Source organism: Salvelinus namaycush, chromosome 5 (genome assembly GCF_016432855.1).
Source record: "Salvelinus namaycush isolate Seneca chromosome 5, SaNama_1.0, whole genome shotgun sequence".
NCBI classification, from domain to species: domain Eukaryota; kingdom Metazoa; phylum Chordata; class Actinopteri; order Salmoniformes; family Salmonidae; genus Salvelinus; species Salvelinus namaycush.
This window is the reverse complement of record NC_052311.1, coordinates 60,000,630-60,011,374: the sequence shown is the minus strand read 5'-3', so window position 1 is coordinate 60,011,374 and position 10,745 is coordinate 60,000,630. Positions and strand designations below refer to the sequence as shown.

The window sequence follows — 10,745 nt, the reverse complement described above, 5'->3', positions numbered from 1 at the left end:
CAGTTTGGGGAAGGCCCTTTTCTGTTTCAGCATAACAATATCCCAGTGTACAAAGTGAGATCCATACAGAAATGGTTTGTCTAGATCGGTGTGGAAGAACAAAGACTGGCCTGCACAGAGCCCTGACCTCAGCCCCTTCGAACACTTTTGGGATGATTTGGAACGCAGACTGCAAGCCAGGCCTAATCCCCAACATCAGTGCCTGATTTTACTAATGCTCTTGTGGCTGAATGGAAGAAAGTCCCTGCAGCAATGTTTCAACATCTAGTGGAAAGCCTTCCCAGAAGAGTGGAGGCTGTTAAAACAGCAAAGGGGGAACCAACTCCATAATAATGCCCATGATTTTGGAATGAGATGTTTGACGAGCAGGTGTCCACATACACGACAAAAGTATGTTCCACTTTTCTAAATGTTTTCCTATCCCCATCTTACTCCCACCTCATGACCACTCCATAAGCTATTATTTTACCAGTCTCAGTCTGGTAGACTCGTACACTGTGGCTGCGCTGACCATTATTCTTGTGATACATTGTGGCCAAAATATCAGTTATAGCCTTCACCCTACTGAAGCAGAAATATAGCTAGGTTGACTGAAGTTATAAAAACAGGCTACCTTGAAGGACACCATCATATTTTGCCTGTAGCAAGTTGAACTTCTACAAAATGTGAAAGGATTAAAGTGTTGATAAAGTCAAGTTATATTCAGTTAGATTACGTTGTTGATGATGATGGTGGTGGTGATGATGATCATCATCATCATGAAAACATTTATTGTTCTAAAGCTGCAAATGCATGAAGTTCAATTGGCAGAGAAATGGTTGAAAAACAAAAGTTTAAACCCAGTTGAAATGAGAGGGGGAATCAAATTGTTAATTGCTTCCTCCCTCATTGATCTAATAACATTGGACAGGTCAAAGCAATACAGTATGAATTGATATCCAATCTGTAGTTTAAAAAACATGACAGGGATAATCTTAAATAGATAGGGATGTATTTTTGACACAAGCCAAAGGTGATTTATTTTCAATATTACATTTCCATTTATTCTGTCTAACTGTGACAGAGCTTTGCTGCCACCATGTGGCAGAGATGGTTATGCCTTCTGGAGATTTCTGGAAAAAAGAAATGAATAAGTAGTCATCTATTCAAGCATTTAATAACATCATACAAACATAAAAAAGTATACAAATACAAACATCAAAGTATTAAGGAAAAACAACATTCCTTCAATAAAACAATACACGTTTAAATCACAGATAATAGTCACTTTGTTAAATATTAGCCTCATTTTAACAAAAACAAGTATGTAAAAAAAGTGGCTTTGAATGAAAAGACAGACAATTTATATCTTCAGCTTGAACAATGACATGTGTGTTTCATACAAATTATTCAGATCTTATCCAGTATTCTCTATTAACAGTCTACCCCACTTTCAACATTCTCATTAGTAACTGTATTGCCCATACAAAAACAGTGCTGAAATGTGTTCACAGACCCCATCATTTTCTGAGTCACAAAAGGTTATTGAAATCAAACTTGTTGATTTGAATTCAGTCCTGGAGATGTACCTTGTTAAAACTGAGTACATGCTCAGCGTTCAAATTCTGAAATCCTGCCTTAAACTTTCCCTTAAACTAAGTATCGAGCTGTTTGAAAACATTATTGAATTACCTTGATGACAAGGTCCTTCTAATGTTTGTATTTTCTTTGCTTTGAAGGATGTCATTCATGTTATCGTAAAGCCAAAGTCAAATTTCCACATTGTGTGGTCAATAACGTTTTTCTCATTATAATATAAGACCCTATACCTCAGGATCAGAATAGGACTTCTCCTTGCTACGGCTTGTGAGTCCAGAGTTTGTGTAGGTGTGGTTGGACCTTGACACTTCCTCGGTGAAGGCACTTTCCAGAACCGTCAGAATGGACTTGTGCAGCTTATCCTTGAAGTCCTGGCCCATGAACACGTACAGCAGGGGGTTCAGACAGCTGTTGAGGAAGGCCAGGCTGGTGGCTATGGGGACCCCGATGGTGGTGACGTGGTCTAACGTGTAGCTGAACTCAGCGGCCGCGTTGTTCACCATCTCGATCAGGGCCATGATGTGGTAGGGGGCCCAGCACAGGAAGAAAGCTGTGATGACGGCGGCGATGATCTTGAATGGCCGCCCGGAGTGGCTGGCCAGGTTGTGGTTCCTCTTGAGCCGGTGGATGATGACGGCGTAGCAAGTGACGATGATGGCGAAGGGCACCACAAAGCCCAGCAGGAAGCGGGTGACGATCATGGCCTGATGGCGGAACACTCGCAGCTCTGCCACCTCCTTTGTGTCATAGTCATCGGAGAAAGCAAAGTTGTTGAAGCAGTTGATGATTTCTTCGTTCTTGTAGGACCCCCCGATGTCCCGGAAGACAAAGTAGGGGGAGCTGAGGACCAGGGCCCACAGCCAGACACCCAGACTGATACAGGATGCCTTGCGTATGTTCCGATGGTTCTGGGCCCAGACAGGGCGCACCACGGACACACACCTGTCCATGCTGATGACCACCAGGATGTAAACGCTGGCGAACATGTTGAAGAAGCTGATCGTGGAGTTGAGCTTGCACATGAACTTGCCGAAGGGCCAGTGAAAGTCCATGGCTGTGTAGGTTACGCTTAGAGGCAGGAACGCTGTGAAAAGGAAGTCGGCCACAGCCAGGTTGAGGAACCACACCGTGTTGACCGTCTTCTTCATCTTAAATCCCGTCACCCAGATGACAAGTCCATTTCCCAGAACCCCCAGCACAAAGGCCAGGCAGTAAACGATGAGGGACATGATGTTGAGGGACTTCCGGAGCTCTGCGTGCTCGTCAGGGTAGTCCTCATAGTCATCTGTCGAGTTGCCTGGCGATGAGTCGTTGTGAGACAGCTCTGTCCAGATCTCAGGATACAAAGGAGTTGTGGTTAAGGCCATCATTTTGTTTGAGAACCTGAGAGGGTAAAGAAAAAATGAGGTTTGGATAAATGACCTTCACCACTCTTCAGGCATGCTGCCTTACAATTGATTCCCCCCACTACTTGCTGTTCTTATTTACAACCCCTAGAGTTCACTGACACACTTTAAATGTGCCGAGAATGCATGAATTTAGCAAAAAAATGTATTGCGCAATAATGTGAAATTTTACTGTACATTCAAATATTGAGAGAATGTTGGAGGAGTTGATCTGAACAAAAATAGCTATTATGTGCAAAGCTGGTTGCCCAATCCCCATATATACCGGTAAGTGAGATATTTATTTCAGTGTAACCTGTCCGCCTTTGTAGTGCAATCCATCACAGAACGAAGTACTTGTAGAATGAATGCAAGTTGTGCAACACTGGGGATTCTGACAAGTAGCCCAATGTGACAAAGCAGACAGACAGTCATAATTAAGGTATTTCTCCTTAACTTACCCTCACATGCCACAAAGGTAGAATTTTTTGGAAACCCCAAGATCATTATAAAAGTCAAGAATGTGCAAGAATGTGCACTGTGGGGAGTTGTCACGAATCCCGTTTCCTGAGTCGTTTTTTTGCCTATGTTCTGTCCTGGAGTGTTTTTTCCGGCGTCCTGGAACGCACCCTGTCTGGTTGCCGGGCAATGTAGCCAGTTGGGAGTTCTGATTACCCGCACCTGTATCCCATCAGCTATCTGCACACCTGGTCCTGATCATCATCTCTCCTCTTCATAAGCCCGGACCTGACATCCATTCCCTGCCGGATCGTTAGCCATGAACAGTATGTTGTGCCATAGTATCAGCCTCAAGTTGGATAGAATTTGTTTTGTTGTTTTTTACGTATTGCTTGCCTTAAACTTACCTCCGTTTGTTTTGTCTTCAGTTACTCACCCGGATCATTTACCCCATTCCCGCCTGGTCGTCGGAGGATTCTGCTACCCCATTGGATCCACCTATTTACTCCCATCAATTCACCACCGCTGCCCGCTACGCCACCTGGATATATCTACCCATTCACATTCACTTGTAAATAAATACTCACCTTCTTCCTACTCTCCTTGTCCTGGTCTGCTTCTGGGTTTGATTTTGAAAGAACGTGACAGAACGATCCGGCCAAGGATGAACCCAGCGGACCTGGACTCCGTTTGCCATGCCATTACCCAGCAGGGGAAGACATTGGGACAACACAAGATGACGCTACAGGAGATAGCGGGTTCAATCCAGAATTTATCTGCTAGCTTGACACAAATCCAGGATCAGCTCAGTTTGCCGGCGATTCATTCACCACCTGTTTCACCCATCTCACCTGCCGTGTCTGGAGCGGTTTCCTTCCGTGAACCCAAGGTACCGACGCCTGATAAATATGAAGGGGATTTGGGAAGATGCCGTTCGTTTCTTATGCAGTGTGGGTTAGTGTTTGATCTGCAGCCCCATTCTTACGCCACTGACAAGGCTAGGATAGCCTTTGTTATTGAACTGCTGCGTGGAAGAGCTCTGGAATGGGCTTCAGCCGTTTGGGAACGACAGGGGACCTGCATGGCTTCATACCTGGAGTTCACGGGAGAGATGAGAAAGCTTTTTGACCATCCAGTCCGAGGTAAGGACGCAGCTAAACGTTTGTTCACTCTTCGCCAAGGAGCTCGCAGTGTGGCAGACTTTATGATCGAGTTCAGGACATTGGCTGTGGAGAGTGGTTGGAATGAGGAGTCACTACAAGCGGCTTTTTACCAGGGGTTGTCGGAGCAACTCAAGGACGAGCTGATATCCTATCCAGAGCCTAGTGACCTAGACAGCTTGGTCACTTTATCTATTCGGGTAGATAATAGAGTCCGAGAGAGAAGGAGGGAGAAGCAGTGGGGGCCATCCAATCAATCAGCAACTCGGTTACCATTCGGTTCAGGAAGTGAACCAGAACGTATTGATCGTTATTCCCCACACGGGATTAGTGGAGGGGTCTTGCCACCAGATTCTGAACCAATGCAAGTGGGGCGACACGGGCTAACTAAGGAGGAGCGCCAACGTAGACGTGAGACCAACAGCGGTTTCTACTGTGGTAGCTCGGGACATTACATCTCCGCTTGTCCACAGCGCCCGTTAAACTGCCCGGCTCGCTAGTTTTGGGAGGAATTTTAGCGAGCCAGTTTCAATCTCTCAAGGATCCTGTCAGACCCCGTTTTCCTGCGACCCTTATGAATAAGGATCAGAGCTTAGAGATGAACGCTCTTATCGATTCAGGTGCCGATGGCAGCTTTATTGATGCCGACTTGGTGGAACAGCTGGGGCTTTCCAAGGAGCAATTGCCGGAAGCCATTGAAGCAACCACTCTGAACGGCAGTAGTCTGGCACGGATCACTATGAGGACTGAACCGGTTAAGATGTTGGTGTCGGGGAATCATTCAGAGTTTATCTCCTTCTTCATTCTGTCCTCGCCCCATGTTCCTCTGGTTCTTGGTTACCCCTGGCTGAAGGAACACAATCCCTCGTTTGATTGGGTGACGGGTAAGGTAACTAGTTGGAGCATTGAGTGTCATGCTAACTGCCTTAGGACTGCCTGTTCTCCTGCTGTTTCCAGTCAGGTCAGTGACTCTGCTCCTCCTGATTTGTCCCTGGTTCCAGAAACATATCACGAGTTGGGTGAAGTATTCAGTAAACAGAAGGCTCTGTCCCTTCCTCCCCACCGACCTTATGACTGTGCGATTAATCTGTTTCCTGGAGCTGCCTTTCCCAAGGGACGGTTATACAGTATCTCTCGACCTGAACGTGAGGCCTTGGAGACCTACATCAAGGAGTCTCTAGCTGCAGGTCTCATTCGGCCCTCGTCATCACCTCTGGGAGCAGGATTTTTTTTTGTGAGCAAGAAGGATGGCTCTCTTCGACCGTGTATTGATTATCGGGGTTTGAATGATATTACGGTCAAGAACAAGTATCCCCTGCCCTTGATGAGCTCGGCTTTCGATTCCTTACAGGGTGCTACGGTTTTTACGAAGCTTGATTTACGTAATGCTTATCATTTGGTTCGGATCAAAGAGGGGGACGAGTGGTTGACTGGGTTCAATACTCCGATGGGACATTTTGAGTACCAGGTGATGCCGTTTGGACTGACCAACGCTCCGGCTGTGTTCCAAAGTATGGTGAATGACGTTCTGAGAGATATGATTGGTATTTTTGTGTTCGTTTACCTGGATGATATCCTCATCTTCTCGAAGGAGCTTTCTAGCCACGTTCTGCATGTCAAGCAGGTCCTGCAGCGGTTATTGGAGAACCGTCTGTTCGTGAAGGCTGAGAAGTGTGATTTTCACGCCCACACGACGTCCTTCCTCGGGTACATCATATCCAGGGGAGAGATCAAGATGGACCAAGAGAAGGTTCGGGATTGGGTCCAGCCCGGTACAAGATTGCAGCTCCAGAGATTCCTGGGGTTTGCGAATTTTTATCGGAGGTTTATCCGTGATTACAGCCGGGTGGCCGCCCCTTTAACTGTACTGACGTCTTGCACCAGAAAGTTCTGTTGGTCTCCTGAGGCAGACCGGGCATTTCTAGATTTGAAGAGCCGATTCACCAACGCCCCGATTCTCTCTCTCAACCTGACACTTCCCGTCAGTTCATTGTGGAGGTGGATGCGTCTGATGTGGGGGTGGGCGCCATCCTGTCCCAGCGTAGCTCCACTGACGGTAAAATCCATCCCTGCGCCTTCTACTCTTGTCGTCTTTCTCCAGCTGAAAGAAACTACGATGTGGGTAACCGGGAGCTTCTCGCTGTGAAGCTTGCCTTGGAGGAGTGGCGTCACTGGTGGGAGGGAGCGGAGCAACCGTTTGTGGTCTGGACTGACCACAAGAATCTGGCTTACGTGCAATCGGCTAAACGTCTCAACTCCCGTCAGGCCCGGTGGGCTTTGTTTTTTGGACGCTTCAATTTTTCCCTGACGTTCCGACCTGGGTCGAAGAACGGGAAGGCGGACGCCCTGTCCCGGATGTTCTCCAAGACGGAGGAGAGTGGGGCCAAGACTGAGACGATTCTTCCCCAGAACGTTGTCGTGGGAGCCGTTACATGGAGGATTGAGGAGGATGTGATGGCAGCCCTTCGGACACAGCCCGGGCCCGGTAACGGTCCACCCGGTCGGTTGTTCGTGCCTGAGTCGGTTCGTTCTGCTGTCCTTCAGTGGTCCCACGCCAGCAAGATAGTCCGAGCAACGCCAGGGTGACAAGCTATGGCGCTACTGCGCAGACGATTTTGGTGGCCTGCCATGGGAGAAGATACCCGGAGGTTTGTTGCCGCTTGTCCTGTTTGTGCGCAGAATAAGAGTACCAATCGGGCCAGCTCTGGGCTTCTTCACCCCCTACCTATTCCCCGGCGACCTTGGTCGCATCTGGCCCTGGATTTTGTCACGGGGTTGCCCTCTTCTGTTGGTAACACGGTTATTCTGACCATTGTGGATAGATTCAGCAAGTTTGCCCACTTTGTTCCCCTCTCCAAGCTGCCTTCTGCCACTGAGACGTCTGAGATCCTGGTTAGGGAGGTGTTCAGGGTCCACGGGTTGCCCTGTGACATTGTTTCTGACCGTGGTCCTCAGTTTACCTCTGCTGTCTGGAAATCCTTCTGTTTGGCCATTGGAGCTACAGTCAGTCTCACATCTGGATTTCACCCCCAATCTAATGGTCAGGCGGAGAGAGCCAACCAGAAGATGGAGTCCACGCTGCGCTGTCTTGTTTCCTCTGATCCCACCTCTTGGTCCTCTCAATTACCCTGGGTCGAGTATGCTCATAATACTCTCCCTTCATCTGCCACTGGGATGTCTCCCTTCCAGTGCCTGTACGGTTACCAACCTCCCTTGTTTCCTTCTCAGGAGCGGGATCTCTCGGTTCCTTCTGTCCAGACCCACATTCGTCGTTGCCACCGCACCTGGCATCGGGCCAGGAAGGCCCTCCTTAAGGTTTCTGACCGGTATCAGATCCAGGCGAATCGTCGCCGTATTCCTGCCCCCGCTTATACCGTCGGAGATAGGGTTTGGTTGGCTACACGGGATCTTCCTCTACGGACTGAGTCGAGGAAACTGTCACCGAAGTTCATTGGTCCGTTTGTAGTGGAGAGGATCATTAATCCTGTTGTGGTCCGACTCAAGTTGCCTGCTACACTAAGAGTACATCCCACCTTTCATGTCTCCTGCCTCAAGCCGGTTCTCCTCAGTCCTCTGTTTCCCCCTCCTCCTCGTCCTCGTCCTCCTCGGATGATCGGAGGTGGTCCTGTCTACACGGTGCGCCGCATCATGGACTCCAGACGGCGGGGTCGAGGGTACCAGTATTTAGTGGATTGGGAAGGATATGGTCCTGAGGAGAGGAGTTGGATTCCTCGGCGTCAGATCCTTGACGATGACCTGCTTCGTGACTTTTACCGCCTCCACCCTGGCGCTCCGGGTAGTCCGCCCGGTGGCGTTCGTCGGAGGGGGGGTACTGTCACGAATCCCGTTTCCTGAGTCGGTTTTTTGCCTGTGTTCTGTCCTGGAGTGTTTTTTCCGGCGTCCTGGAACGCACCCTGTCTGGTTGCCGGGCAATGTAGCCAGTTGGGAGTTCTGATTACCCGCACCTGTATCCCATCAGCTATCTGCACACCTGGTCCTGATCATCATCTCTCCTCTTCATAAGCCCGGACCTGACATCCATTCCCTGCCGGATCGTTAGCCATGAACAGTATGTTGTGCCATAGTATCAGCCTCAAGTTGGATAGAATTTGTTTTGTTGTTTTTTACGTATTGTTTGCCTTAAACTTACCTCCGTTTGTTTTGTCTTCAGTTACTCACCCGGATCATTTACCCCATTCCCGCTTGGTCGTCGGAGGATTCTGCTACCCCATTGGATCCACCTATTTACTCCCATCAACTCACCACCGCTGCCCGCTACGCCACCTGGATATATCTACCCATTCACATTCACTTGTAAATAAATACTCACCTTCTTCCTACTCTCCTTGTCCTGGTCTGCTTCTGGGTTCGATTTTGAAAGAACGTGACAGGAGTAATTAAGGAGAACTATTTGTTCAGAGTTTCACAGTACAGTAGCCTATCTTCTATACTATGGAATAGAACTATGGAATGAGGAAGGAATGTTTTTCATATGGAATGAAAAATTAAATGTAATTCAGTTGATATTTCTCATCTAGTTGGATAATGCGTAATATGCCTATTAAATGCACTGTTTAAGTTACCTATTTATACTGTAAGAGTAATTTATTGATTTAGTATTGTTTATTCAAATTTGTTAGAAGGAATTATGGATTCAGTCAGTATTTTGTTTTATTACAGTTCATACCGTTATTATAGCATTTCTTCCAAATTATTTGTTATTAATAAGTTAATGTTACCCTCAACTGGTATATCATGGTCATAAGACAAGCTACACATACAAATTATATGAATGTAACTTTTGCTCGGGTAGGCTGTTTATTCGCAGTTTTTAAAAGGGATGGTACAGAATTTCTATTTTTCTATTCGTTCATCAACTATTGACGTAGAAGCCTACAAATACCAATGTAATCTGATTACTCCAATGAATGGTGAAAAATATTATAGACATACCTTGAATAACGTGTATATTCAAATCAGAACAGGCGAACGGCTTGAAAGACTTGAAGGACGTTGTCTGGCACGAAACGGCTACGACTACACTGCTGTAGTCAGGAGCGCAGACTGTGTAGTATCTTGAAGTGTGTGACGTCAGTTCTTCATATGTTCAGCTGGAAGACAAAGTTGTAAGATCCACTTCACATTAAATGCTTTTCGAAGGAAAATATCGACATTCTGTGCAAGAAACACATAATTCAACACGTAACAAATATACATTTTTACACAATGTTTGTTGGCTAAGTGTTTGTGTGTAGAGCAACGCATGGCTTACCCACAATGACAAAATTCATTGAAATGTTGACACAGGCATCAAGCTATATAGCCTAACTACACAATTCTCCAAATTAGAATAATTATGAATCAATGGAATTGCAACTGAGCAGCAACAGTGGTGTCCACGCTTAAAAACCGTGGGTACAATGTTCTCATTATGGAGAAGGCTAGTGCTATACGACAGTCATCACCGCCACCACTTATATGACATTCATGATGACTCGTCGACGTTGACATGCGTTCACATGTCAACGCAATAGCGTTCACATGCTATTCGGAACCAGGAAACTGATTCGTTGAACACTACACGTGTATAACTACAACTATATAGCAAGTCGTACGTTTCAAAGTGTCCTAGTTCCGACTAGCACTTGAACGCAGCACAAAACCAAGGAACGCCTGCTTTTCCCTGCGGTGGAGGAGAAATAGCGAAATGTGGTTTGGAATCTGTAACCAAATAAAATTCTGCCATTTCCTTTGAGGGTATTAATGGTCTTTATATAGCTAAGTGACTATGCTGCAATTAACTACAATCTATCTATCCACTTATGGTTGAAAGCCAAATGGGTGTTCCTATGGGTACATTCAAAGTTGAATAGCCTATTGGAGTATCTATAGATTTGTTGGTGATTTTCAGCATAGTTTGTTGAGATGTTTTAGGTTGCAATTAGTCCTATCAACAATATACACTGAGTATACCAGGACACCTTCCTAATATGGAGTTGCATCAATTCTTCTGGGATGGACTCTACAAGTTGTTCCACAGGGATGCTGGCCCATGTTGACTCTAATGCTTCCCACAGTTCCCACCGGTACGCAAGACACCTACTACCAAACCCCATTCAAAAGCACTTAAATATTTTGTCTTGCCCATTCACCCTCTGAATGG

General features: G+C 46.6%; 1 protein-coding gene across 2 annotated transcripts; it reads right to left on the bottom strand.

Moving 5' to 3' along the window:
- Positions 1-983: 983 nt before the first annotated feature.
- LOC120048565 (chemokine-like receptor 1) lies at positions 984-10,062 on the bottom strand. 2 transcript variants are annotated; one of them, XM_038994651.1, is made up of 3 exons: positions 9,855-10,062; positions 9,536-9,693; positions 984-2,961 (listed from the first exon to the last, which is right to left on the bottom strand). In XM_038994651.1, the coding sequence occupies exon 3, from the start codon at positions 2,946-2,948 to the stop codon at positions 1,803-1,805; it is 1,146 nt and encodes a 381-aa protein (XP_038850579.1). In that variant the 5' UTR covers positions 2,949-2,961; positions 9,536-9,693; positions 9,855-10,062; the 3' UTR covers positions 984-1,802. The 2 variants fall into 2 exon arrangements, with proteins under 2 accessions (XP_038850579.1, XP_038850580.1); XM_038994652.1 differs by lacking the exons at positions 9,536-9,693; positions 9,855-10,062 and adding an exon at positions 3,425-3,602.
- Between the last annotated feature and the right edge of the window lie 683 nt (positions 10,063-10,745).

Excerpts from the sequence above, each read along its gene's own strand:
- LOC120048565 (XM_038994651.1), bottom strand. The coding sequence starts at position 2,948 with ATGATGGCCTTAACCACAACTCCTTTGTATCCTGAGATCTGGACAGAG.